This window comes from Heptranchias perlo, chromosome 2 (assembly GCF_035084215.1).
Source record: "Heptranchias perlo isolate sHepPer1 chromosome 2, sHepPer1.hap1, whole genome shotgun sequence".
Taxonomy (NCBI): domain Eukaryota; kingdom Metazoa; phylum Chordata; class Chondrichthyes; order Hexanchiformes; family Hexanchidae; genus Heptranchias; species Heptranchias perlo.
In genome coordinates, this window is record NC_090326.1 from 73,494,219 (window position 1) to 73,521,984 (window position 27,766).

Consider the following 27,766-nt stretch of genomic DNA (forward strand, 5'->3'; position numbering starts at 1 on the left):
TTGATTCCACACTGTTTAGCTCCATTTGCAACTCCTCGTATAATGAATCTGCCCATGCTGGCCTACAGTAGGAAGTGGACAACATTCGAGCTTGGGCTGACAAGTGGCAAGTAATCACGCCATATAAGTGCCAGGCAACAAGAAAAAGCCCAACCATCTCCACTAGACCTTCAATGGCATCGTCTGGGCAACATCATTTGGGGATCCCCACTGACCAGAAGCTTAACTGGACCAGCCATATCAACACAATGGCTAAAAGAGCAGGGCAGAGACTGGGCACACTGACAAGTGGCTCACCTCTGGACCCTTTAAAGCCTCTTCACCATCTACAAAGCTAAAGTCAATTGTGATGGAATCCTTGCCACTTGCGTGGATGGGTGCAGCTGCTGTATCTGCAAGTTATTCCCAGAGCTTTGCGGGACAGTGAAGATCTCACGGTGAGGTAATTCATTACTATCCTGCTTAAATTTCTTAGCAATTCTGATGGCTCTCAATGGAGACTATTTGACACTTCCAGTTTTACCAGTCTTCAGTCTCAATGCGTCTAGATGCTGTTAGATTCTTACACAGTTGCGGGAACCCTCCAGAGGACCAGCCATGCCAGCCAACCTGAAGTCACTTTATAGCTTAATGTTTGGAGATGTGCAGAAAAGGCTGACTACAAGGGGAAGAACTTAGAGGATTTAATACAGGGAGGAAAATGGCAATGGTGAAAATAATAGGATTTAAGCTAGACAAATCTCCAGAATCTGATGGTTTCTACCCCAGGATATTACAAGAAATGGGAGAAGAAATTGCAGATTTTGTTGGTCATAATTTTCCAAATTTCTCTAGATTCAGGAATTGTGCATCTGGATTGGAAAATTGCAAATGTCACTCCATTATTTAAGGAGGGAGGGAGAAACTAGGTAACTAGACCTGTCAGTTTAATATCAGGTGTGGGGAAGTTACTACAATTTATCAGACAGTGACTGAGCACTTGGGCAAGTATGAGCTGATCAGAGAGAGTCAGCATGGATTTGTGAAGGGTAGGTCATGTCTGATCAATTTAGTTAAATTTTTTGAGGAGGTCACTGGCACGGTGGATAGGGGAGTGTCTATATGGACTTGCAGAAGGCATTTGATAAGGTTCTACACAATAGATTATCAAAAATGAAAATGCAAGGAATTGGAGGTAACCTTGTAACATGAGTCGGCAATGGGGTGGGGGGTAGGAGCTAGAGAGCAGGGATAAAGGAAACAATCCCTGATTTAGCGGGAAGTGACAAGTGGTGTTCCCAGTGATCTCTACTGGGGCCTCAGCTTTTCACCATATGTATTAATGACTTGGATGAAGGAAAAGACAGTTGTGTATCCAAGTTTGCAGATGACACATTAGGACGCACAGTAAATTGTGTGGATGGGAGCAGGAAGTTACAAAGAGTCATAGACCGACCAGTTAAGTGAGTGGGCAAAACTGTGACAGAGTTCAGTGTGGGAAAGTGTGATGTCGTCCACTTTGGATCCAAGAAAGACAAATCAATATTTTATTAATGATAGATTAGGAGCTGTGGAGGAACAAAGGGATTTAGGTGTCCAGGTACACATCACTAAAAGTTAGTGCTCAGGTACAAAAAATTAATCAAGAAGGCTAATGTCTCAAAGGTGTTGGAATACAAAAGTGAGGAAGGGAAGGTTGTATCTGACTAACTTGATTGACCCTCCTTGTTACTTCCTCAAAAAATTCAATGAGGGTAACTCGTTTGATGTAGTGTACATGGGTTTTAGCGAGGCTTTTGACAAGGTCCCACATAGTAGACTGTTTTTTAAAAAAAAAGTAAAAGCCCACGGGATCCAAGGGAAAGTGTCTAGTTGGATCCAAAATTGGCTCAGTGGCAGAAAGCAAAGTGTAATGGTTGACGGGTGTTTTTGCGACTGGAAGGCTGTTTCCAGTGGGGTTCCACAAGGCTCAGTACTAGGCTGCTTGCTTTTTTTGGTATATATTAATGATTTGGACTTGAATATGGGGGCTTGATCAAGAAGTTTGCAGATGATACAAAAATTGGCCGTGTGGTTGATAGTGAGGAAGAAACTTGTAGACTGCAAGAAGATATCAATGGACTGGTCAGGTGGGCAGAAAAGTGGCAAATGGAATTCAATCCAGAGCAGTGTGAGGTAATGTATTTGGGGAGGGCAAACAAGGCAAGGGAGTACACAATAATTGAGAGGCTACTGAAAGGTGTAGAGGAACAGAGGTACCTTGGAGTGCATGTCCACAGATCTCTGAAGGTAGCAGGACAGGTAGATGAGGTGGTTAAAAAGGCATACAGGATACTTTCCTTTATTAACCGAGGCATAGAATATAAGAGCAGAGAGGTTATGCTAGAATTGTATAAAACATTGGCTAGGCCACAGCTTGAATACTGCGTACAGTTCTGGTCACCACATTACCGGAAAGATGTGATTGCACTAGAGGGTGCAGAGGAGATTTACGAGGATTTGTCAGGGCCGGAGAATTTTAGCTATGAGAAAAGATTGGATAGGCTGGGGATGTTTTCTTTGGAACAAAGGAGGCTGAGGGGAGATTTAATTGAGGTATATAAAATTATGACTGGACTAGATAGAGTGGATAGGGAGAACCTATTTCCCTTAGCAGAGGGGTCAGTGACCAGGGGACATAGATTTAAAGTAATTGGTAAAAGGATTAGAGGGGAGTTGAGAAACTTTTTCACCTAGAGGGTGGTGGGGGTCTGGAACTCACTGCCTGAAAGGGTGGTAGAGGCTGAAACCCTCAACTCATTTTAAAAAGTACTTGGATGAGCACTTGAAGTGCCGTCACCTACAGGGCTACGGACCAAGTGCTGGAAAGTGGGATTAACCTGGATAGCTCTTTTTTGTCTGGCATGTACACAATCGACTGAATGGCCTCCTTTTGTGCCGTAACTTTCTATGATTCTAAGTGATGCTTCAGTTGTACAAAGCCTTGGTCAAACTCCATCTGGAGTATTGCGTTCAGTTTTGGGCCACTTGAAAGATATATTGACCTTGGAAGGGGGTGCAGTGCAGATTCACAGAATGATACTGAGAAAAAAGGATTATATATGAACACCAGTTGCATAAACTTGGCTTGTATTCCCTTGAGTTTAGACAGTTAAGGGGTGATCTAATCTAGGTGTTTAAAATGATAAAGGGATCCTATAGGCTAGATAGAGAGAAACTATTTCGGCTGGTGGAGGAAATCCAGAACAAGGGGGCATAATCTTAGGGCTAGACCACTTAGGAGTTACATCAGGAAGCAATTTTGCACACAAAGGGTAGTGGAAATCTGGAACTCGCTTTCCCCCCCCCCCCCCCCCCCCCTGCCAAAAGGCTGGATGCTGGGTGAATTGAAATTTTCAAAACTGAGATCGCTAGATTTTTTTTTTGATTGGTACGGGTATCATTGGATATGCAGAAAAGGTGGGTACAGTCATACCTGTTTATTTGCAACTTGCTTAATTGCAATTCCTATTTTAAGGCAAACATTTCTATAGCCCTGTTTTTTGTTATACTTCCAATTTTGAAAAGTTTGTTTTATTGCAGTATAATTAATTGCAAGTGTGGCACGCAGAAATCTTAGGTTAACAAGACCTTTCATCTTTGAACCTGGGGCTTTCACCTTGCAATCTGATTGGGTGCTTTGGTCAACGTACCTATGAATCGAGTTGACCTAGTTTCCAGTCATCTCTAATGTTTGTCAGTGTTGTGTGGGTGAGGGAGGAATGGAAGTTGAATTTCAAGATGGCTCAAAAAAAAGTGCCGTGACTTGTCATTGTGCAAAAAAGTGGATATTTTGAACAGTGTGAAGGAATTGAAGATTCAAACGCTAGTCACACAGAAGCATGGCATTTCTGAATCCTGGATTTTAGAATTCTGAAAAGAAAAGTGGACTTCTTGAGGACTAGGGAAAAAAAATGAGTTCCAGGATAGGAAATTGAAGAGTGAAAGTAAGATGGCTAATGTTGACGAAACGCTGTTTAGGTGGTTTAATCACAAAACCGCTCAGAAAATCCCACTCGACGACTGCCTGTTGGCTTGTCAAAGAACTCGGCGTGGAAAGCTTTGACACATAAAATGGATTCCTGTGCTGCTAGAAAGTGAATTGCAACCTTGTTTACAAAAAAAGCTGTGCAGCGAAAAAGTGGACGGCAACAAACTCGCTGTTGATCAATGCACTGAATATGATGTAAGAAATTTAGGCAATGCATCAGACCAGCCTTGATTTTTGTTGCTTCCTACTATATAGAAATTCCTGCTTTATTGCAATTAACCAGGCTTGTCTGTAAATGGAGTTGGGTACAGATCAGCCATGATCTAATAGAATGGCAGAACAGGCTCGAGAGGCTGACTGGCCTACTCCTGATCCTGTGTTCCCCCATGAAGAAATGCCTTGCTGTTTGATTCTGAAGATTCCCTTTGTGGGAAATCACAGTTGTGTTATTGTATTGTTGGAAATACATTTTTTCAAGGAAGATTTTGAAAAGTCTGCATGTATATCCATTCTACAAAAAGACACTAATTTTTAAAAATTAAATGGTTGTCGTAGGTTATACCCCTTATTTAGATGCTGAAAGGTTGTTTCCCCTGTCTGGAGAGTCTAGAACTAGGGGGCAAAGTCACAGGATAAGGGGTCGACCATTTAGGACTGAGATGAAGAGGAATTTCTTCACTGAGGGTTGTGAATCTTTGGAATTCTGTACCCCAGAGGACACTGGATGCTCAGTCGTTGAGTATATTCAAGGCTGAGATAGATTTTTGGACTCTAGGGGGATCGGGCAGAAAAGTGGAGTTGAGGTTGAAGATCAGACATGATATTGAATGGCGGAGCAAACTCGAGGGGCCGAATGGCCTATTCCTGCTCCTATTTCTTATGTTATTGGACTTTATTTGAGGAAGGTACAGGTTGTCCTTTTAGAAAATTTTGCAAGTTATTCAACTGAATAATGTATTTGATTGCTTGTAACCGTATGTTTGTTTCAACTCAAATTGTTGAACTATTGAAGTTATAGTTGACAAAAATATCTTACTAACACCCCTCCAGGGCATTAGAGTTTTTTTCAGCCATTTTGAACATCTGTTATGCACGTGAATAGAATGCTTTGTGGTGCTCACCCTAGGCTAATGGCAAAGAACACTTGCTAATGACTGGTGATGAATGTTAAAATCTAATTTGTTTACATATTTCTCGAATAGTCAGCAAATTTTCAGATAGCTGAAAATTATTTACAAAAATAGAATTATTCCATTTTAAAAAAATAACTTGGAATTATACATTTTTATCTGTATAACCCACCCATTTGAGGACATAGATATGATTTTGTGAATGCCTTAACTCAAGATGTTGTCACAAGTAAGTTACAAGTTATTCACCCATTTCTGTAAGCATACACCAATGTGGAAATAAATTTAAGGCGACTAATCTTGCAATTAAAATTTTAATCTCAGTTAATCTTAGTTTAAATTACATATTTAATTGGTACAATTACTGCATCCATCTCTTTCAAGTTTGTTTTATACACATTATTTCAAAGTTGAAACAGAACCCCTTTAAATTCATGCAGTATTACTACAAACTGTTAGTAAATGAAGAAATGTCAGGAAAATGATTTGCATTTTAATAAAGAAAACTTAAAAAACAAGTCCCGCTAAATTGTAGCACTGTTTCAACCCCTGAACTGAGCCGTTGTTTGAAAAGGACATCTGAGCCTGCTGCTTGCTATTAGTCACATGACAAATCAGCCCGTTTTAAAAAAAAATCATTTCATTTAAACCTTAATCTTTATATTCAGAAGCTGCGTAACCTGTGCGCCAAGGGCTAGAGCCACCTGGAAATATGTTCACTGTATAAACAAAGTATTAAAGTTCTGAAAATAGTACAATTTTAAAGGGTAACAGAGACCTGGTTAGTTGGGGGGGGGGGGGGGTATGTACATGTATCTTGCAGCTGAGACGATCTGCTTTTTAAAAAAAAAAAAAATTCCCAATTTTGTCATAAATTCTGTCCTTTATTTTTATATAACACTTCGATTTTGTTATTTACAGTTTAGTAGCAAAACGTACAGCAACTTGGAAAAGAGTTGGTTGGAGCAAAGAGGTTCTCTCTAGTACAGGTTGAGGAGCTGGAAAATGCAAAACTGAGGTGCTACAGTGCCACCTCTAGTGGGAGGATGTAATTATAACATGACAAGTTTACATCAGTTATTATAAATTCCTCTATCCACATTGGTAATGAAAAAAGTTGACATGAGGTGCATGCAGATGTAAGATTTTTAGTAATATACAGCTTAGCTGTAATAGCTAAATCTATTACGAGCAAACCTCCCATGCAAGTGAGTTGAGGATACACTGCCATGGCAAAACACCCTTGTGTGTTACCAGGGCCACTGATTTATGGTAACTTAATTAGTAAAATTCTGTTATGTAGTATTCTGGAATTGAATTCTGCAGCCGTTCTTTTTCTGTATTCCTCCTAGTACTTTAGCTGGTCTCATTTCACCAGTGGTGCTCCAAGTAAGCTTTCACAGCCTTGCTTCTTCCCCTTTTTTTCTTCATTATCATTTTTGTAAGGTGTGTTGCCAACTTTATTTTTCTCTTGCCGTCCCTGCTCCCTTTCTCCCCCGTCTGGTCCCGTTCTGTCTTCAAGAGCCCTTCACCACATCACAGACAGCTCCAAATTAAACTTTCCGTCACTGGACCCCACAGACTCTGAGCTGGCTTTTCATTTTAACTAACTTTTAAATTGCAAATGCTAACAGTACTTCCCCGAGTTTGAAGGCTTACTGTCTTCACTCTTCTGCTGTTCTGTTCTTACCATCATCTGCCCTGAATTATCCTGCTTTCTCCTCTCTCTCCAGCCCCCAAAGCCTTTCTGTCTCTCCCACTTTCCTGTTCCCTTCTGCCCCCATATTGAATATACATGCATTCCCCCCTCCCCCCCACCCCCATTCTCTCCGACTACTCTTCTCCCTCAAGCTTTCTTCTTCCATGAGCATGTGCCTCCTTCCTTTATGCTTTATTCTACCTTTTTGTTGCCCCTACCCTGAGTGCCCATTTCATTCTGCAACTCACTATTCTTTTGTACTCCCTTCCTCCCAATTCTTACCACTCCATTTCACATGGTCTCCCACCCTTTGATACTCTGCTTTGAAAGCCTGTACCTTCATGCTTTTCACTTAACACTCATTCATGCTGCCTCCCACAGCGAGCACCCCTATCTTCCCTCTTCCCCATGCTCTCCTACCACCTTTGGTATTCCTTCTCTGGACCCCCCCCCCCCCCCCGGTAATACCTAAACCCAGAATGTACTGCAATACTGATAAGCCAATGAATTTCCCTCCCCATTCACTTTTTGTTTAACCATACATCTGCTACCCACCCGCAGCATCTTTCCACACCTTGTGTAGCCTTAAAGCCAGCTTAAGTGTGTTAGTACAGTAGAGGGTGGGAAACTGGTTGAATAGCCAAGGGAACAAAAATATCTATCAATTCCTTTTGGATGAACCAATTTTTCTGTGCACATTTTGCCTTATTTTTATTGGACCATACATTGGTGCTATATTTTGCCAGCATGTTGGTATACACTTGTGTTTTATATAGCATCGTTTAGACTGTTTACTGTGATTTGTAAAGGAAACTGGAGTTTAATTCCAATCAGAGCAAGCAGCAACAAAGTCAATTATCATCTAAAGTCAGAGGCAGATGTTGAAGGACTGTCTCAAAAAATGCAGTAGAGGTCAGTTGAGACTGCAGCTGCAAGATTCATGGTCAGTAAAACAAAAATCCTGAAATGTTCATATAGCATGAAGTTTCACTGGCTGATGATCAGTAACAGGGAAGTGGGTGAAATTTATTGGAATTATTAATTATCTATAAGGATATGATTCAAAGAGAACTCAAAGTTGTTGTCAGCAAGTCATTCATTGCTTGGAACAAGGCTAAAGAAAAACTAATAACTGTAGCCAAACCAAGGTTTCATATTTTGGAAAGTAAACTCAGTCAAGTTGTGAAAGCGAAGGGATCTACTGGTGTGCAGTTATTCATGACATCTGCATAATATGAAGCTGAAAATCAAACTTATCTAAAAAATCTCAGAATTGGCTTTCTTCTTCTCTAATGAGCAGGTCTGCGTGACTATGCTCTGCTCTTGTGAACTTGCTGAGAGAACATATCTAAGTGGGAAGATTGTCATTTTTCAAAAGCTGTCCCAATGGGGCAATATGAAAGTTGAATTTCATAGGCCAAGATTTTCTCACAGCAGCAGGAAAGCATTTCTTTGAAGAAATAGCCCAAGAAATTCATTATTCTAAATTCTTCATTTGTAATAGGAGATGAAGGAAATAACATGAATCATCATTATAAGCTGTCCATTTCTGTGCCTTATTGCAACAAAGCACATAATTCACTATATTGTTTCTCTGATAGCTGACATGAAAAATTCAGAAATATTCTGTTTCCCAATTTTCAACCAAAAAATCGATCTTTGGTGCTTCTGTGGTGTTGGGCAGCAAGCAGTGTTGTCTGCCTGGTGCTGATTGCATGTGGAGTGGTTAATGTTGATTCCAGAGATTGAGCAAGCTCTAGCAAATCAATTGTTCAATTTTGTTATCTGGTCAAATAAAAGGTTGCATCACTATGAATCTTTGAAAGCACTCTCAATAAACCTGACTTGAAACTCATTTCAGCCTGGTAGCACACTATGGCTTTCATATGAGCATGCTCACAGGTTTTGGTTAAACGCTATCTGTGCTTGTCTTCATCCAAGAAACATCATAATTACGCATGACCGTATTTCACCGAAGATTTATTACTTTGTCTGATTGTGAGTTTTTATTTGCTGTGTAGATTCTTTCCATTCCATCTCCACTTTCAAAGCAGCTTAAGGAGAAAGGGCTAAATTTTGTAGCTGCTGCTGCTCTTGGGTACCCAGAAGCTGTGTCAAGTAGCCAGAAGAAATTTTAAATGCAACAACTATGATAAAAGTTTTGATTGTATTGATGAATACAATGGACTCAAAAATCCACAAGAAATTTGGTAGGCTGCATATAAAGCTGAAATTCCTCAATTTGTTTGACCATATACTGTTCTGTTTATAAAGACAATTCTGAATCATGCAGTCATTTTGAATGACAGTTCATGCTTGTTGTAGCCCACAGTTTAATCCTTGATTCATTTATTTACAGTGAAGAATTGCAGTCTGCCATGATTCATCTGCAAAATCAGTTTTGCAGACAGCTGGATGGAAGTTGTTCAGGAAATGATGATCTTGACATTCAGGTTCCTAGTCCGTATGAAAAGATGAATTCTTGTAGTCAAGCAATGGTGTCTTGAGTAACGTGTCCAAATTAGTTTCTTCTGGCTACTTGATACAGCTTCTGGGTACCCAAGAGCAGCAGCAGCAGCTGTGAAATTTAGCCCTTCTGAAGCTTCTTTGAAAGTGAAGATGGGATGGAAAGAATCTGCTCAGCAAGTGAAGAAATCATAATTGTGCGCTGATCAGACGAATGAAATGATTAACCTTCAGTGAAATACCGGTCACATGTAGTCATGATGTTGCTCAGACTAGTCTGCTAGTAATTCCTGTTGGAACACCTGCAATTGAGCAGAATTTCGGCATGATGGAGTGAGTTCTCATGAACCTTTGTAAACGTTTGCTAATGATGTCAATTGCCTGTTTTGATCCAAGTGGCTCCATTCTGATTTGATCTTATTTTGGAACGAACTTTGAATATTTGGAGGAAAAGCCATGACCAATTGCTATTGGACTGAATTTGAAACTGTTTTATGGATTATATTTTCATTCAGAAAAATGTATTTAGAAATTTGAACATTTTTATGTATAAATGTTTTCTATTTGAAATTTCCTGGGGTGAAATTCACTCTGACTCCTCACTGTAAAGCAAAACATGCTAAAAGGTAAATGTTATATGTGGAACAGAAAATTACTACGTTTGCTTCACATTAACAGTATGAAAGTGTATTTGAAAGAAAGTTATGTTTGTAAGACTAGCTGAATAGAATTAATATGTATACTCTTATATCCCTGTTTTCAATTTTTATTGATGAATGTAGAAATTACATTCTCTGGAACTCAATTAATCTGTGCTGTACAACCATTTTTCATTTACAATCTTAATGTAGATATCAGTGCCACACCCAACTCTTATTACTAACATGCTGATTGCCTGTCAGACTTGGAACAGGATTCAGCTTAGTTGATTCGATTACTTAACTTCTGAACCTTAATGGGCAGTATTTTTCAAATAATAAATCTGTATAAATAAACAGAGGAATATTGCAAGGCACAAAGGATGATGTGGTGTCTCTGGTTTGTCCCAGTAGCTGAAACTATCAAGCAATGCTATCTTGCACACTTCAATCATTTTACTTCCTAAATATCCATCCTGCTCCCTCTTGAATTTACCAGACATCTTACACCTGCACTGTTTTCTTGACTGGTCTATTCCTCACATTCATCAGCCTCTGTAAGTGATTACATCTAAATAGTCTGTTGGCTTTTTCTTCTGCGATTGAGTACTAAGTGTTACAACTATCAGTTCTAGCGCTTGCTAGGATGAGTCCACAGTACAAATAACTATTATTTGACAGCCTAAGCTAGGTCACAATTGTATTGTTAATTATAACTATAATGGGGTAGAAATTGCTTGGAGCGGCGAACCAACATTGTTCACTGCTCCGTAGATTTATACTAACCCACAAACTTACCGCGGTCTTTTCTTCTGGCACTTCTCCGCTTCCTATTTGAGGAAGAGCCCAGCGTCAGTTCAAGCGAAGCTGGGACCCTGGGAGAAGAGAGAGGATCGATCTCTTCCCCTCGACCAATCAGATTGCAGCATTTTTGACAAGCTGCGTAACTCTGCAGGCTTGGAAACCAGGAAGTGAAAGGTACAACATTAAAATCATTGTAAAAACAGATATAGACAATGGGGGAAAAAAAGAGAAATAATTGAACTAAATAAAAGATACAGAAGGGGAAACGTTTTCTAAAAAATTTTTTAACATTTTAAATTAAAATTATTTTAATGACCAACTATTTAATAAATAAGGAGTAATGAGAGTCCACATTTTTAAAAGTTAATGTTTAGTTGCTTGGCAGTTAAGATTTACTGCGCTGTTAAAATTTAGTTTAGACCTGGTATTTTTAAGCATACCTGTTTTATGGTGTAATTAGTTACTTTCTAGCTGGGCAGATAAGCAAGGTGGCACTTTGTCAATGATTTTCCTGATTGCAGCGAGCCATATACCTTTAATTTCAAGCTGTCATATTACCAACGAACCAGCAGGAGCAAGTTCTGGATTTCCGCATTTCACTGCACATGTGTGCACGCTGGAACTTGCTCCTCCATTTCGCCACTAACAACGGTGAGCGCTGTTGAGCTCACTGTTATTTTGCAAGTAATTTCTGCCCCAAGATATTCCTCAAAGAATAGTAGAATGCTGTAGGCAGATTTTCACAAATGTAGAATGATAAATAACTGATGTTCATTAGTGATACATTATATTTACTTTTGGTGTATTGAAATATCAATACACTATTGAAATATTTTATAAGCCAGTCAAGACATTGTTGTTAAATGAACCGTTCAGTAAGTAATTTGGTATCATATCGCTAATGGTGTAAGTAAGGGTTAAATGAGCTCAAATATAAAATTTCTTCCCTGCCCCCCCACTTTCCACTTTTGGTGCTACTTTGTTCTCTTCCATCTCCAGCTGAACAAGTGAGAGGACGACTTTGTCATTTTTAATGGCTTACTAACATCTGTGGTGTTAATTACGTTAAGTTATGTTTTATAACAATGGGGTGTTATGCTAAGAAGTATTACGTGTGACACTGACTTTACCAGCTTTAGGAGTAGCTCTGGGAGTATTGGGAAGAAAGCCAAGAGTCTGGCAGTATTGGATCTGGTCATGGGGTGGGGAGTGCTGGACACCCGGAGTTCTGAGAGGAATCCTGGGGTATCTGGAATACTACGGAGGAGCTGCTAGTGTCTGGGCGTTTTGGAGAGGAAGGTCTCTAGATCTGGGAACATTGGGGCAGTCCTAGCATCAGATCTAGGAATTTATGAATGCTAAGAATTGTTACAAGGATTTGAGAGGGGGAGAATGTTCTGGGGTCCAGTGGAACTGGGGATGGAGCTTCAGAGCATTGAAGGCACAGATTCTGTCCGTATTGAGGGGGAAGGGGTTGCTGGGATTATGCACTGTTGGGAGGGGCCAGGAGAATGGGAGTCATACTGCTCTTGGCCCCTTTTTGATGCCAATACGTTCCTGCCTGTCAGGAAGCCCTACCCCAAACCATTTTTCTAGTCATCCTAGTAGCAGGAGTAGGCATTCAGTCAATCGGGGCTGCTCCACCATTTAATGAGATCATGGCTGATTTGCTCATCCACTCCATTTTTCCACTTTTGCTTCATATCCCTTGATACCCTTACTGTCCAAAAATCTATCTCTGTCTCGAAAGCTCCGATTGTCCTACCTTTTGGGGGAGAGTTTTCCAAATTTCTGCTACCTTTTGTGTGAAAAAGTGCTTCCTAATTTCGCTCCTGAATGGCCTAGCTGTAATTTTAAGATTATGTCCCCATATTCTTGATTTCCCCACCAGAGGAAATAGTTTCTCTATATCTACCCTATCAAATCATTTTAACATTTTAAACACCTCGATCAGATCATCCCTCGGTCTCCTATACTGGAGGGAATACAATCCAAATTTATGCAACCCTCTAAGCCCTGGTATCAGTCTTGTGAATCTGCGATGCACCCTCTCCAAGGCCAATATATCCTTCCTGAGGTGCAGTAGCTAAAACTGAATGCAGTACTCCAGTCATGATCTGACCAAGGCTGTACACAGCTGCAACATCATTTCCTCCCTTTTGTGTTCCATCCCCTTTGTAATAAAGGCCAACATTCCATTAACCTTTTTGTACCTGTCTGCTGGCATTTAATAATTTGTGTACTTGGATTCCCAAATCTCTTAGCTCCTCTAGTCCCTAGTTTCTCACTACATTGAACTCCATGTGTCATAATTTTGTCCACTCGCTTAATCTGTCTGTCTCTTTGCAACTTCCTGCTCCCATCTGCACTACTTACTGTCCTTCTTAACTTAGTGTCATCTGCAAACTTGGGTATACTACTCTCTCTCTTTCATCCAAGTCATTAATAAATATTGTGACAAGTTGAGGCCCCAGAACACATACCTGGAGAACACACTTATCACATCCTGCCAATCAGAGTACCTACCCTTTATCCCCACTTTCTGTCTCCTACCTCCCAACCAATTTCCAATCCAAGTCAAAAGGCTACCTCTGATTCTGAGCGCTCTCATTTTTGCTAATAATCACTTGTGTACCTTTATTGAATGCCTTCTGGAAGTCCCTATAGACAACATCAATAGAAACTCCCGTACCTACTTTATTAGTGACCACCTCAAAAAAAATAAATTCAACTAGATTTAATCTTTGTTCTAGACTCAAAGCAATTAGTGGACTTTTAAATGTTGCTGATTTATGCATTCTTTAATAGGTATTTTTGTTCATGGAAATTTATGCTAACAAATGTTCATAATTTATGCTGTTTCCCACTTTTTAAACATAAACAAATTCTCTGCCATCAACTAAAATGGAGGGGAGCAGCCTGTTACGAACAATGTACGAATTAAGAGCAGGAGTAGGCCATTCGGCCCCTCGAGCCTGTTCTGCCCTTTGATAAGATCATGGCTGATCTGATTGTGACTTCAACCCTACTTTCCTGTCTACCTACTATAACCTTTGACTCCCTTGTTAATCAGGAATCTATCTAATTCAGCCTTAAAAATATTCAATGACCCTGCCTCCACCACTCTCTGGGGAAGGGAGTTCCACAGACTCACGACCCTCAGAGAAAAATATTCTCCTCATCTCCGTCTTAAATGGGAGACCCCTTATTTTTAAACTGTGGCCCCTAGTTCTAGTCTCTTCCCACAGGGGAAAACATCCTTTCAGCATCTACCCCTTCAAGTCCCCTTAGAATCTTGTGTTTCAATAAGATCACCTCTCATTCTTCTAAACTTCAATGTATACAGGCCCAACTTGTCCAACCTTTCCTCATAAGATAATCCCCTCACCCCAGGAATCAGCCGAGTGAACCTTCTCTGAACCGCCTCTAAAGCAATTATGTCCTTTCTTAAATAAGGAGACCAAAACTGCACACGGTATTCTAGATGTGGTCTCACCAATGCCCTGTACAACTGTAGCAAAACATTTCTACTTTTATATTCCATTCCCCTTGCAATGTTGTGATTGACATGGACAGCAGCCATTCAGGAGAATACAATAATTCAAATACCTTCCAGTTGGGTTTACATTATTTGAAAAAAAAGCTGCTTATCCTTTAACCTTTCAACTGAAAAATATATTCTCGATTAAACAATCTTCTTTTCTAACTGTCAATAAATAAATCGCAGCTGCTCTAATCACATGCTGACTGAACAGTCACAATATTAAAGAAGCAGAAGTTGTTAAATTTAAATGTCATCACTTAAATGAAAGAAAAATTTGAGAATTAAATTTCCAGTTTCAGTCTTTTGGAAAAAGCAAAGATTGCATGCTGGGAATTGCTGCAAACTGCATATACTTAAAATGCATAGATGTGGTTGGAAGCTGTGTTTAACTGAATATTTTTACCTCAACAGTTAAAGTCTAGGCTTTTGAAACAGGCTGAGACCTTGAAATGTAGGGCAGTGGGAGTCAACTTCCATGAAAAGCAGGTGACCAGACTGCTTTAAAAAGTGACTGACATCATTGAACCAGAGTCGATATCTGCAGTAGACCTGAATTGTTAAGAGGGATATGATCTAGTAAATAGAACAGAGATGTGGCTTTGATTTGGACATGACTGGGAACTTAATATTCCTAGTTATAACATTTCAGAAGTGATAAGGAGGTGGTGCGGTAAAGGATTCTATTACTGCTAGAATATAAGGATATCCTGGGCATTATGTTAAGACAGAATACATACGGATAGAGTTAAGAAATAGGAGGGGAAATGATGCAACTCTTGGTGTGCATTACAGGCCACCAAACAGTGGAGATGAGAGAGAGTTAAGATCTGCAGACAGTTTAGAGCGATAAGTATGAACAAAAGGGCAATAATATTGGATGATTTTAACTATCCATGATAGACTGGAATAAAGGTAATGAATCAAAGGGCAGGATGTTTAGAGTGCATTCAGGATAAGAGATAAAATTGGTGAGCATTTAGAAGTGCTTTAATTGAGGACAACCAGCTCTAATTTGTTCACAGCGCATAGTGTTTGACGAGTTTTTTGATGGTGACTGATTGGATAGATAAAGGGAATGTGTTTGATGTAATTTATATGGATTTTTAGGAGGTGTTCAATAAGATGTCTAACAAGAGGCTTGTTATAAAAATTCAGGCATATGTTATAAGGGGAAAGGAGCAGCATGGATAGAAAGTTGGACAGGATACAATTAGGGTAATGCGTGTTGCTCAGATAGAAGGGTTGGAGGTCGTGTATCCCAGGAGTGAGTACTGGGCCCACGTTGTTCTTCTACATTATTCTTAGTATATTTAGATGATTTGAACTTGGGTTTAGGGACGTGATCTTGAAATTTGTTGTTGACACAAAAGTAGGAGGTTTGGCAAGTAGCGTGGAGGACTGTAAAAGACTTCAGGAAGACCGTTTAGCAGAATGGGAAAATAAGTGGAAGATGCAATTTAATGTAGATAAGTGTCAGGTCATATAACTTTGGGAGGAGAAACAAGGAATGGGATTATACATAATGGAAAGACACTGAAGGGTGTGGATGAACAGAGACCAAGGGTTCAATACATAATTAGCTGAAAGTACAAGTGAAGGCAGATATAGCCATAAACGAGCTAACAGCATTTTAGGTTTTATAAATAGGAGCATAGAATGCAAGAATAAAAGAAGTAATGAATTTATACAAAACATTGGCTGGGCTACAGTTACATACTCTGTAATCTTGGCACCACGTTATGGAAACAACAACAACTTGCATTTATGTTGCTCCTTTAACGTAATAAAACATCCTATGCGTTCATAGGAGTGATTATCAAACAAAATTTGATACCGAACTACATGAGATATTAGGACGGGTAACCAAACGCATGGTCAATGTGGTAGGTTTTAAGGAGCGTCTTAAAGGAGGCGAGGGGGGGGGGGGGGGGGATATTCCAGAGCTTAGATTCTAGGCATCTGAAGGCATAGCGATTTTAAAAATGGTGCACAAGAGTCCAGAATTGGAGGAGTGCAAAGATATCTTGGGTTGTAGGGCTGGAGGAGGTTAGAGATAGGTGGGGCGAGGCCATGGAGGGATTTGAAAATGGGACTTTGTGCCTGTTAGAATACAGGCAGCAGAGTTTTGGATGAGCTCAAGATAAATTGCTCTACCACTGGCTGTGGCTATGCCTTCAGATGCCTAGAATCTAAGCTCTGGAATCCCCCCCACCCCCCACCTCCAAACCCCTCTCCTCCTTTAAGACGCTCCTTAAAACCTACCTCATTGACCAAGCTTTTGGTCACCTGCCCTAATATCTCATGTAGTTCGGTATCAAATTTTGTTTGGGGATAATCACTCCTGTGAACGCTTAGGATGTTTTATTACGTTAAAGGCGCAACATAAATGCATTGAGGATGCGAGATGGGAGGCCAGCCAAGAGACCGTTGAAATAGTTGAGTGTGGAGGTAACAGAGCCATAGATGAGGGCTTCAGCAGTTTAACGACCATTAAAACCATGTAGGCATTAGCCTTGGCTCAGTGATAGCTCACTCAGCTCTGAGCCAGAAGGATGTGTGTTCAAGCCCCAGTCCAGAGACTTCGACACATAATTTAAGCTAACACTTCAGTGCAGTATTGAAGGAGTGAAGACGTCAAACTGAAGCCATGTCTTTCCTTAGGAGGATGTAAAAGATCCCATGCCACTATTCGAAGAAGAGTAGGGGAACTCTCCTGGAGTATTGGCTAACATTCATCCCTCAATTAACATCTCACAGATTATCTGGTCATTTTATTTTATTGTTGCTTGTGTGACTGCTGTGTGCAAATTGGCTGCTGCATTTTCCTACTTACAACAGTGACTGCACTTCAAAAGTACTTCATTGGCTGTGAAGTACTTTAGATGGGCCTGAGGTCATGAAAGGCGCTATATAAATCATAAAATCATAGAATCGTACACCACAGAAGGAGGCCATTTAGCCCACTGTCTGTGCTGGCTCTTTGAAAGAGCTATCTAATTAGTTCCATTCCCTGGCTCTTTCCCCATATCCCTGAAATTTCTATTTTTCAAGTATGCATCCAATTCCCTTTTGAAAATTACTATTGAATCTGCTTCCACCACCTTTTCAGGTAGTGCATTCCAGATCATAACAATTGGCTGAGTAAAATAATTTCTCCTCATCTCTCCCCTGGATTTTTTTTTGGACAATTATCTTAAATCTGTGTACTTTTGGTTACCGACCCTTCTGCCAGTAGAAATAGTTTCTCCCTATCTACTGAATCAGGGACAGGTACTCGATAAAAATTAATATAAGTAAAGCAACAGTAATGAAGAAAATAATAGCACTAAAGAGTGACAAATCCCCAGGACCAGATGGTTTCCATCCCAGGGTTTTAAAGGAAGTAGGTGAGCACATTGCAGATGCCCTAACTATAATCTTTCAAAGTTCTCTAGATTCAGGAACTGTCCCTTTGGATTGGAAAATTGCACGTCACTCCGCTTTTTAAGAAAGGAGAGAGAGGGAAACTGCGGAATTATAGACCAGTTAGCCTAACATCTGTTGTGGGGAAAATGCTGGAGTCTATAATTAAGGATAGGGTGACTGAATACCTTGAGAATTTTCAGTTAATCAGAGAGAGCCAGCATAGATTTGTGAAAGGTAGGTCGTGCCTGACAAACCTGATTGAATTTTTTGAAGAGGTAACTAAAGTAGTGGACAGAGGAATGTCAATGGATGTTATTTATATGGACTTCCAGAAGGCATTTGATAAGGTCCCACATAAGAGATTGTTAGCTAAGATAGAAGCCCATGGAATCGGGGGAAAATTACGGACTTGGTTAGGAAATTGGCTGAGCGAAAGGCGACAGAGTAGGGATAATGGGTAAGTACTCACATTGGCAGGACGAGACTAGTGGAGTCCCGCAGGGATCTGTCTTGGGGCCTCAATTATTCACTATTTATTAACGACTTAGATGAAGGCATAGAAAGCCTCATATCTAAGTTTGCTGATGATACAAAGATTGGTGGCATTGTAAGCAGTGTAGATGAAAACATAAAATTACAAAGCGATATTGATAGATTAGGTGAATGGGCAAAACTGTGGCAAATGGAATTAAATGTAGACAAATGTGAGGTCATCCACTTTGGATCAAAAAAGGATAGAACAGGGTACTTTCTAAATGGTAAAAAATTAAAAACAGTGGATGTCCAAAGGGACCTAGGGGTTCAGGTACATAGATCATTGAAGTGTCACGAACAGGTGCAGAAAATAATCAAGAAGGCAAATGGAATGCTGGCCTTTATATCTAGAGGACTGGAGTACAAGGGGGCAGAAGTTATGCTGCAGCTATACAGAACCCTGGTTAGACCGCACCTGGAGTACTGTGAGCAGTTCTGGGCACCGCACCTTCGGAAGGACATATTGGCTTTGGAGGGAGTGTAGCGTTGGTTTACTGGAATGATACACGGACTTCAAGGGTTAAGTTACGAGGAGAGATTACACAAATTGGGGTTGTATTCTCTGGAATTTCGAAGGTTAAGGGGTGATCTGATCGAAGTTTATAAGATATTAAGGGGAACGGATAGGGTGGATAGAGAGAAACTATTTCCGCTAGTTGGGAATTCTAGGAGTAGGGGGCACAGTCTAAAAATTAGAGCCGGAACTTCCAGGAGTGAGATTAGAAAACATTTCTGCACAAAGGGTGGTAGAAGTTTGGAACTCTCTTCTGCAAACAGCAATTGATACTAGCTCAATTGCTAAATTTAAATCTGAGATAGATAGCTTTTTGGCAATCACAGGTATTAAGGGATATGGGCCAAAGGCGCGTATATGGAGTTAGATCACAGATCAGCCATGATCTTATCAAATGGCGGAGCAGGCACGAGGGGCTGAATGGCCTACTCCTGTTCCTATTTTCCTACTCTTCCTATTCTATCAAAAACCCTCAGAATATTGAACAGCTCTATTAAATCTCCCCTTAACCTTCTCTGATCTGAGAACAATCCCAGCTTCTGTAGGCACCGCCCCCATTCAAAGTGGTGGTTCACTTCTGCCCACCGAAGTATAAATGCACTTTTCTATTCCTTTCATTAATTGATGTGATGCTTCCTGGGCCCAGCATTGGAACAATTTTGGAGAAAGGCTTATTAACATTACTGATCAGTGAAAGTGTGGGAGAGCACCATCACTCCCCTTCCCTGGGCTGTAAGCTCTGCCACACTCCCAATAGAGACTGCTGGAGACCTGCGTCTCTGCCATTGCATGCTAAATTGCTTGGAACTGTACTTGCTTCAAATAGCAGAGTTATGAGCAACCCCTCAGCTTTCCCTAAACCTGCTTCCCTGAGCTGACATTGTATAGGGCAATACCACTGAGAAGCTCCTGCTGCCCCTGAAAAAATACTCTGGCTTTCCCTCAGATATTTTGTCCTGTTTTCTATATCTGCCCCACCCCCTTTCCTGCTGGGACACTTTACACCCCTGTTCCCCCCGCCCCCCCACCTTCCCAAACCTTCTCTGCTCCAAGGAGAACAATCCCAGCTTCTCTAGTCTCCCCATATAACTGAAGTTCCTCATGGAATCATAGAATTGTTACAGCACAGAAGGAGGCCATTCGACCCATCGAGCCTGTGCCGGCTCTTTGTAAGTACAATCCAGTTAGTCTCATTGCCCCACTTTCTCCCCGTAGCCCTACAAAATTTTTTTCTTCAAATATTTATCCAATTCCATTTTGAAAGCCATGAAAGCCTGCATCCACCTCATCCCCGGTATCATTCTGGTAAAACTCCCCTGCACCCTCCCCAAGGCCTTGACATCTTTCCTAAAGTGTTTGGACACAATACTCCAACTGAGGCCCAACCATTGAATTATAAAGGTTTACCATAACTTCCTTGTTTTTGTACTCTCTGCCTCTATTTATAAATGTAAGGAGACACACAACATCCGGTTATAGTCCAACAGCTTTATTTGAAATCACAAGCTTTCGGAGCTTTGCTCCTTCGTCAGGTGAAGTGAAGAGATGCATATAGGCACAGCATATATAGTCAGAGAACAATGCCTGGTGATTACAGATAATCTTTCTAACTGCCCTTTATCACGCCTCGGCAGAGAGATAATCACAGCAATCAAAGGAGTGAATGGTGTTCAAACAGGTTAGTCAGGGAAACATTACATCCAAGAATACTGAGGTGGGGTCAAATGTAGCAGATGCTGGGGTTTGTATTAAAAACCGATAACTTTTCCAGTTCCATTCGCGATCCCTCAGATAATGAAGCAGTCCGAGCCCGCATACAGCACGACCTGGACAACATCAGGCTTGGGCTGATATGTGGCAAGTAACATTTGTGCCAGGCAATGACCGTCTCCAACAAGAGAGAGTCTAACCACCTCCCGTTGACATTCAACGGCATTACCATCGACATCCTAGGGGCCACAATTGACCAGAAACTTAAGCCATATAAATACTGTGGCTACAAGAGCAGGTCAGAGGCTGGGTATTCTGTGGCGAGTGACTTTCCACCATCTACAAGGTACAAGTCAGGAGTGTGATGGAATACTCTCCACTTGCCTGGATGAGTGCAGCTCCAACAACACTCAAGAAGTTCGACACCATCCAGGACAAAGCAGCCCACTTCGTTGGCACCCCATCCACTACCCTAAACATTCACTCCCTTCACCACCGGCGCACCGTGTCTGCAGTGTGTACCATCCGCGGGATGCACTGCAGCAACTCACCGAGGCTTCTTTGACAGCACCTCCCAAACCCGCGACCTCGACCACCTAGAAGGACAAGAGCAGCAGGTACATAGGAACACCACTACCTGCACGTTCCCTTCCAAGTCACATACCATCCCGACTTGGAAATATATCGCCGTTCCTTCATCGTCGCTAGGTCAAAATCTTGGAACTCCCTAAAAGCACTGTGGGAGAGCCTTAACCAGCCGGACTGCAGCGGTTCAAGAACGCGTCTCACCACCACCACCTCAAGGGCAATTAGAGATGGGCAATGAATCCTGGCCTTACCAGTGACGCCCACATCCCATGAACGAATAAAAAACATTTCAACTTGTCCTGCCACCTTCAAATATTTGTGTATATGAACCCCCAGGTCTCTCTGTTCCTGCACCCCCTTTAAAATTGTACCATTTAATTTCTATTGCCTCTCCATTTTTCCATCCAAAATGCATCACTTCACCCTTCTCTGCATTAAATTTTATCTGCCCTGTATCTGCCCATTTCACCAGTCTGTCTGTGTCCTCGTGAAGGGTACCTTTCTTTTATTCATTTGATATGTGGGCGTCGCTGGTGAGGCTGGCATTTATTGCCCATCCCTAATTGCCCTTGAGAAGGTGGTAGTGGTGAGCCGCCTTCTTGAACGCTGCAGTCCGTGTGGTGAAGGTTCGCCCACAGTGCTGTTAGGAAGGGAGCTCCAGGATTTTGACCCAGTGACGATGAAGGAACGGTGATATATTTCCAAGTCGGGATGGTGTGTGACTTGGAGGGGAATGTGCAGGTGGTGTTGTTCCAAAGTACCTGCTGCTCTTGTCCTTCTAGGCGGTAGAGGTTGCGAGTTTGGGAGGTGCTGTCGAAGAAGCCTTGGTGAGTTGCTGCCGTGCATCCTGTGGATGGTACACACTGCAGCCACGGTGCGCCGGTGGTGAAGGGAGTGAATGTTTACGGTGGTGGATGTGGTGCCAATCAAGCGGGCTGCTTTGTCCTGGATGGTGTCGAGCTTCTCGAGTGTTGTTGGAGCTGCACTCATCCAAGCACACTCCTGTCTTGTGCCTTGTAGATGGTGGAAAGGCTTTGGGGAGTCAGGAGGTGAGTCACTCGCCGCAGAATACCCAACCTCTGTCCTGCTCTTGTAGCCACAGTATTTATATGGCTGGTCCAGTTAAGTTTATGGTCAATGGTGACCCCCAGGATGTTGATGGTGGGGGATTCGGCGATGGTAATGCCGTTGAATATCAAGGGGGGGTGGTTAGACTCTCTCTTGTTGGAGAAGGTCATTGCCTGACACTTGTCTGGCACGACTATTACTTGCCACTTATGAGCCCAAGCCTGGATGTTGTCCCGTTCTTGCTGTATGCAGGCTCGGACTTCTTCATTATTTGAGGGGTTGCGAATGGAACTGAACACTGTGCAATCATCAGCGAACATCCCAATTTCTGACCTTATGATGGAGGGAAGGTCGTTGATGAAGCAGGTGAAGATGGTTGGGCCTGGAACAATGCAGCAATGCCCTGGGGCTGAGATGATTGGCCTCTAACAACCACTACCATCTTTCTTTGTGCTAGGTATGACTCCAGCCACTGGAGTGTTTTCCCTTGATTCCCAATGACTTCAATTTTACTAGGGCTCCTTGGTGCCACACTCGGTCAAATGCTGCCTTGATGTCAAGGGCAGTCACTCTCACCTCATCTCTGGAATTGAGCTCTTTTGTCCATGTTTGGACCAAGGCTGTATTGAGGCCTGGAGCTGAGTGGTCCTGGCAGAACCCAAACTGAGCATCGGTGAGCAGGTTATTGGTGAGTAAGTGCTGCTTGATAGCACTGTCGATGACACCTTCCATCACTTTGCTGATGATTGAGAGTAGGCTGATGGGGCGGTAATTGGCTGGATTGTATTTGACCTGCTTTTTGTGGACAGGACATACCTGGGCAATTTTCCACATTTTCTGGTAGATGCCAGTGTTGCAGCTGTACTGGAACAGCTTGGTAGAGATGCAGCTAGTTCTGGAGCACAAGTCTTCAGCAGTACAGCCGGGATGTTGTCGGGGCCCATAGCCTTTGCTGTATCCAGTGCACTCAGCCGTTTCTTGATATCACGTGGAGTGAATCGAATTGGCTGAAGACTTGCTTCTGTGATGGTGGGGATATCGGGAGGAGGCCGAGATGGATCATCCACTTGGCATTTCTGGCTGAAGATGGTTGCAAACGCTTCAGCCTTGTCTTTTGCACTCACGTGCTGGACTCCACCATCATTGAGGATGGGGTGATGTTTACAGAGCCTCCTCCTTCCGTTAGTTGTTGAATTGTCCACCACCATTCACGACTGGATGTGGCAGGACTGCAGAGCTTTGATCTGATCCGTTGGTTGTGGAATCGCTTAGCTCTGTCTATAGCATGTTGCTTCCGCTGTTTAGCATGCATGTAGTCCTGAGTTGTAGCTTCACCAGGTTGGCACCTCATTTTTAGGTACGTTTGGTGCTGCTCCTGGCATGCTCTTTTGCACTCCTCATTGAACCAGGGTTGATCCCCTGGCTTGTTGGTAATGGTAGAGTGAGGAATATGCCAGGCCATGAGGTTACAGATTGTTCTGGAATACAGTTCTGCTGTTGATGACCCACAGCACCTCATGGATGCCCAGTTTTGAGCTGCTCGGTCTGTTCTGAATCGATCCCATTAAGCATGGTGGTAGTGCCACACAACACGTTGGATGGTGTCCTCAGTGCGAAGACGGGACTTCATCTCCACGAGGACTGTGCAGTGGTCTCTCCTACCAATACTGTCATGGACAGATGCATTTGCGACAGGTAGATTGGTGAGGACGAGGTCAAGTAAGTTTTTCCCTCGTGTTGGTTCGCTCACCACCTGCCGCAGCCCAGTCTGGCAGCTATGTCCTTCAGGACACAGCCAGCAATGGTGCTGTTCTTGGTGATGGACATTGAAGTCCCCCACCCAGAGTACATTCTGTGCCCTTGCTACCCTCAGTGCTTCCTCCAAGTGGTGTTCAACATGGAGAAGGACTGATTCATCAGCTGAGGGAGGGCAGTAGGTGATAATCAGCAGGAGGTTTCCTTGCCCATGTTTGACCTGATGCCATGAGATTTCATGGGATCCAGAGTTAATGTTGAGGACTCCCAGGACCACTCTCTCCTGACTGTGTTTCACTGTACTGCCACCTCTGGTGGCACAGGACATACCCAGGGATGGTGATGGAAGAATCTGGGATGTTGGCTGAAAGGTATGATTCTGTGAGTATGGCTATGTCAGGCTGTTGCTTGACTAGTCTGTGGGACAGCTCTCCCAATTTTGGCACAAGTCCCCAGATGTTAGTGAGGAGGACTTTGCAGGGTCGACTGGGCTTGATTTGCCTTTGTCGTGTCCGGTGCCAGGTAGTCCAATGCCGGGTGGTCCGTGTGATTTTATTCTTATTATGGCTTTTTTTAGCGAGATTTTACAACTGAGTGGCTTGCTAGGCCATTTCAGAGGGCAGTTAAGAATCAACCACATTGCTGTGGGTCTGGAGTCACATATAGGCCAGACCAGGTAAGGACGGCAGGTTTCCTTCCCTAAAGGGCATTAGTGAACCAGATGGGTTTTTACGACAATCTGGTAGTTTCATGGCCACCATTACTGATACTAGTATTTTAATTCCAGATTTTATTTAATTAATTGAATTTAAACTCTCCAGCTGTCGTGGCGGTATTTGAACTCATGACTGTGGATTATTAGTCCAGTAACACAACCACTATGCTACCGTACCCTGTTATCCTCATTTAAATTATTTCTTTCTTTAGATTCATCAAGATGAGACAATATAGTTATTAGAAAAGGCTTGGAATATTTCCAGTGGAGTAGAGAAGGCTAAGAGAAGATTTAGTTACTTTTTTAAAGTTATAAACAAAGCAAAGTACCCAAGAGGGGAGAAATGAAAGGTGACATGACTGATTGTCAGGAAGGGGAGGCGATACAGTAGTCGAGAGGGGAAAATACAGAGGGCTGGATTTTGCTGTCAAAGTAACTGTGAGGCTAATGGCGCTCACCGTTATCTGTGTGGAGATAGCACAGCAACTTCAGGCGAGGTGCAGTTAAATGCCAATATCCAAAAGTTGCTGTCCGAGTTGCACCGCTCTGCCGTTAGCTTTGTGAAAACGGCATTTCATTGTCTGCCTCACGATTAACCTGCATTGAATGTTATGAAGTTGCTGTATTTGTGCGGTAGACACAAACTAAACTCGCCACAACGTTAAGTCTGGTCATTACAGGTGTAAGTACCCTTTTAATGACGTGATAATTGTTAATTACTGCCAAGGAAAAATAACTATTACAAGCGTGGAATCTCATTCTTTCAGGTATTGGAGATTTTAAAAATGTCAAATTTAAAATCAATTTTTAATTTTTCCTTTTTTTTTCTCCTCTCAATCCTATCTTTCTTTCCCCCTCTTTCTCTTTCTGTATCTGAATTGACATTGAATTCACCCACTCTAAATTACACTTCCTCTGGTTATTTCTCAGTTCTTCAATTTGGTTAAGGAGATCCACTGTTGGTTGCCCTGCTTATTCAGGTCCCAGCTGCCCTGTTATCAGCTCGCACTTCCAGCAACTTGTGACTCAAAAAAATGTAAAGCCTAAATGTGCATGAACAAGTCTAACTAATGGCAGACGCTGTTAGATGCGCTGTTACAGCAAAATCTGGCCCAATGTGTCTATTGACACTACTGCGACGGCCAAGGATTTGTACTGCATTGGCCAAGGAGTCCGGCGGGGGGGGGGGGGGGGGGGGATCTTACGGCAAACAGTCTATTTACAATAAACAAAGTCAATTTACTCAGCAAACAGCAAAGCAAACAAAGTTTATTTAAAGAGTCTACGAACTACAGCAAACAGAACTCAGTAACAACTTCTGATAAAAGCAGGGTGATTTCTCCAGCAAAATGCAGTGAGCGGAGAATAATTACATAATACAAATTACGTGCATAAAATCAATCCCAGTCACTTACAGCTGTATGGTCTCCAAGCGTGAATGGGCATCATCTCCATTCTGGCCAGGAATAGTGGTATCACTATATGCAGTTGGGGAGAAAAAGGAGGTAGAAGTAATGGACTTAGGTCTGGGGAGTGGTAGCCAAAATGTGCACGCGAATGGACATTGGGGGAATCGGGTTACATAGACCACTCTATAAGCGAGTCCTTGATCCATACTAAGCAAAATGTTCATCCCTATATCAGAAGAGGAGAATTGGGTGAACAATATTTCATTAGTACTGATTTGGTCTTAGGGCTGAAGACATTGCACAGCTGTTAGCCATTATCCAATTCTATTTACATGGGTGCAGCAATTCAGTTGTTGTTTATCTATCGGATAATTGTTCTAAGAATGATAGCATCGGGAAAAAAAATCACTTTATTTATCTAGGTATCTGTTTAAATGTAAACAATAGAGAGGACGTAGAGAACGAGGGTTCACCAAGACAGTCGTCTAAAACACTGAAGCCAAAAGTATCTGGAGTAAGAAGGGCAAAAAGACCTCAAAACATAAGATTCTATGTCCATTTAGTAATCAAATTAAAGTAACTTATCAAAATCCTATAGATTTTTGTTCATTATTACCTTTGTGATAGCCACAATAAATTTTAACTAAAGGATTTTTTTGTTTTTGTTGGTATGCATCTTTCTTGCTTGTCTTAATGACTGATTCAGTAGACAGGCACCTCCAAACAGACTGCTTGTCTATTTTTTGAAGGAACAGTGGCAGAAGAAAATCCTGAAAATGATTGGGAGAGTAAATCAAATTATTTTAACTGTTGTACTCTAATATTTCAAATTTTGGTTAGGTTTTAGTGAAGTTAAAAAGAAGCCTGAAATATCACAGCTGCTATTGACCACTTTCAAACTCCCTGATACTGATGGCAGCAGCTTAGTGAATTCCTACAATCCTCACTCTAAGTAAAGTTGTACCAATACTATTTTGAACTTATTAACAATGAATCAAAAAATTCTTCAATATGTTTACGGTACCTTAGGAATTGGACACTAATAACTTGTACACAGAATTTCACAATTATTTCTGTGTAACTGAAGTTTGGAGCTACGTAATATGCTGATCAGGACTAGATTTGATAAAGTACTTGACCTACACGCTTGCATTCATCTTGGAGCATTAATGTCTATATTATGTTTATCAACACCTTGCTGCAATCAAATAATGGTGTTATTGATATTTTATAGCAAATTTCAACAATATTTTTGTTTTGCAGACATTGTTTAGCAATCAGAAAAATCTTGCAAATAAGGAAGAAATAAATGCTAAAAGTGACACTTCAAAAAAGATGTCTGATGCTTCCAAGAAGATGTCTGTAGAGAGAGTTTATCAAAAGAAAACACAGCTGGAACACATCCTCCTCCGTCCTGACTCCTACATTGGCTCTGTGGCACCTGTAACCCAGGTGAGAGATTTTTACTATTTTCCTGTGGCATTCATTGCCTGTTGACATGAAATAAGTGTTTAATTATTTTAGTGAAGACTCCAATGTCAGTGAATGCCAGTTCCTAATAGGTGTTGTACCTACTTGAAAAAAAATGTTGTCCTGTAATGGCCATGTGTTTTGGGATGTTAGTGATCAGTAATCATCCCATCTTCTTTTCAGAACTTTATGGTACCTAGATTACACAGCATAACATGCAAGTATTGGATGGCGAGGGCAGGGCATTTGTGCAACAAGCAGGGTTGTCACTTGCCATATTTAGCATTTGATATCAACACACTAAAGGA

At 41.7% G+C, this 27,766-nt stretch overlaps 1 protein-coding gene across 2 annotated transcripts in view; it reads left to right on the top strand.

Moving 5' to 3' along the window:
* The window catches only part of top2b (DNA topoisomerase II beta), a 159,172-nt gene that overhangs the window by 6,044 nt on the left and 125,362 nt on the right, over positions 1-27,766 (top strand). For both annotated transcript variants that reach the window (XM_068002898.1, XM_068002906.1), the window contains exon 3: positions 27,252-27,440. In XM_068002898.1, the coding sequence (XP_067858999.1) occupies positions 27,252-27,440 (189 nt within the window). The remainder of the gene's footprint in view (positions 1-27,251; positions 27,441-27,766) is intronic.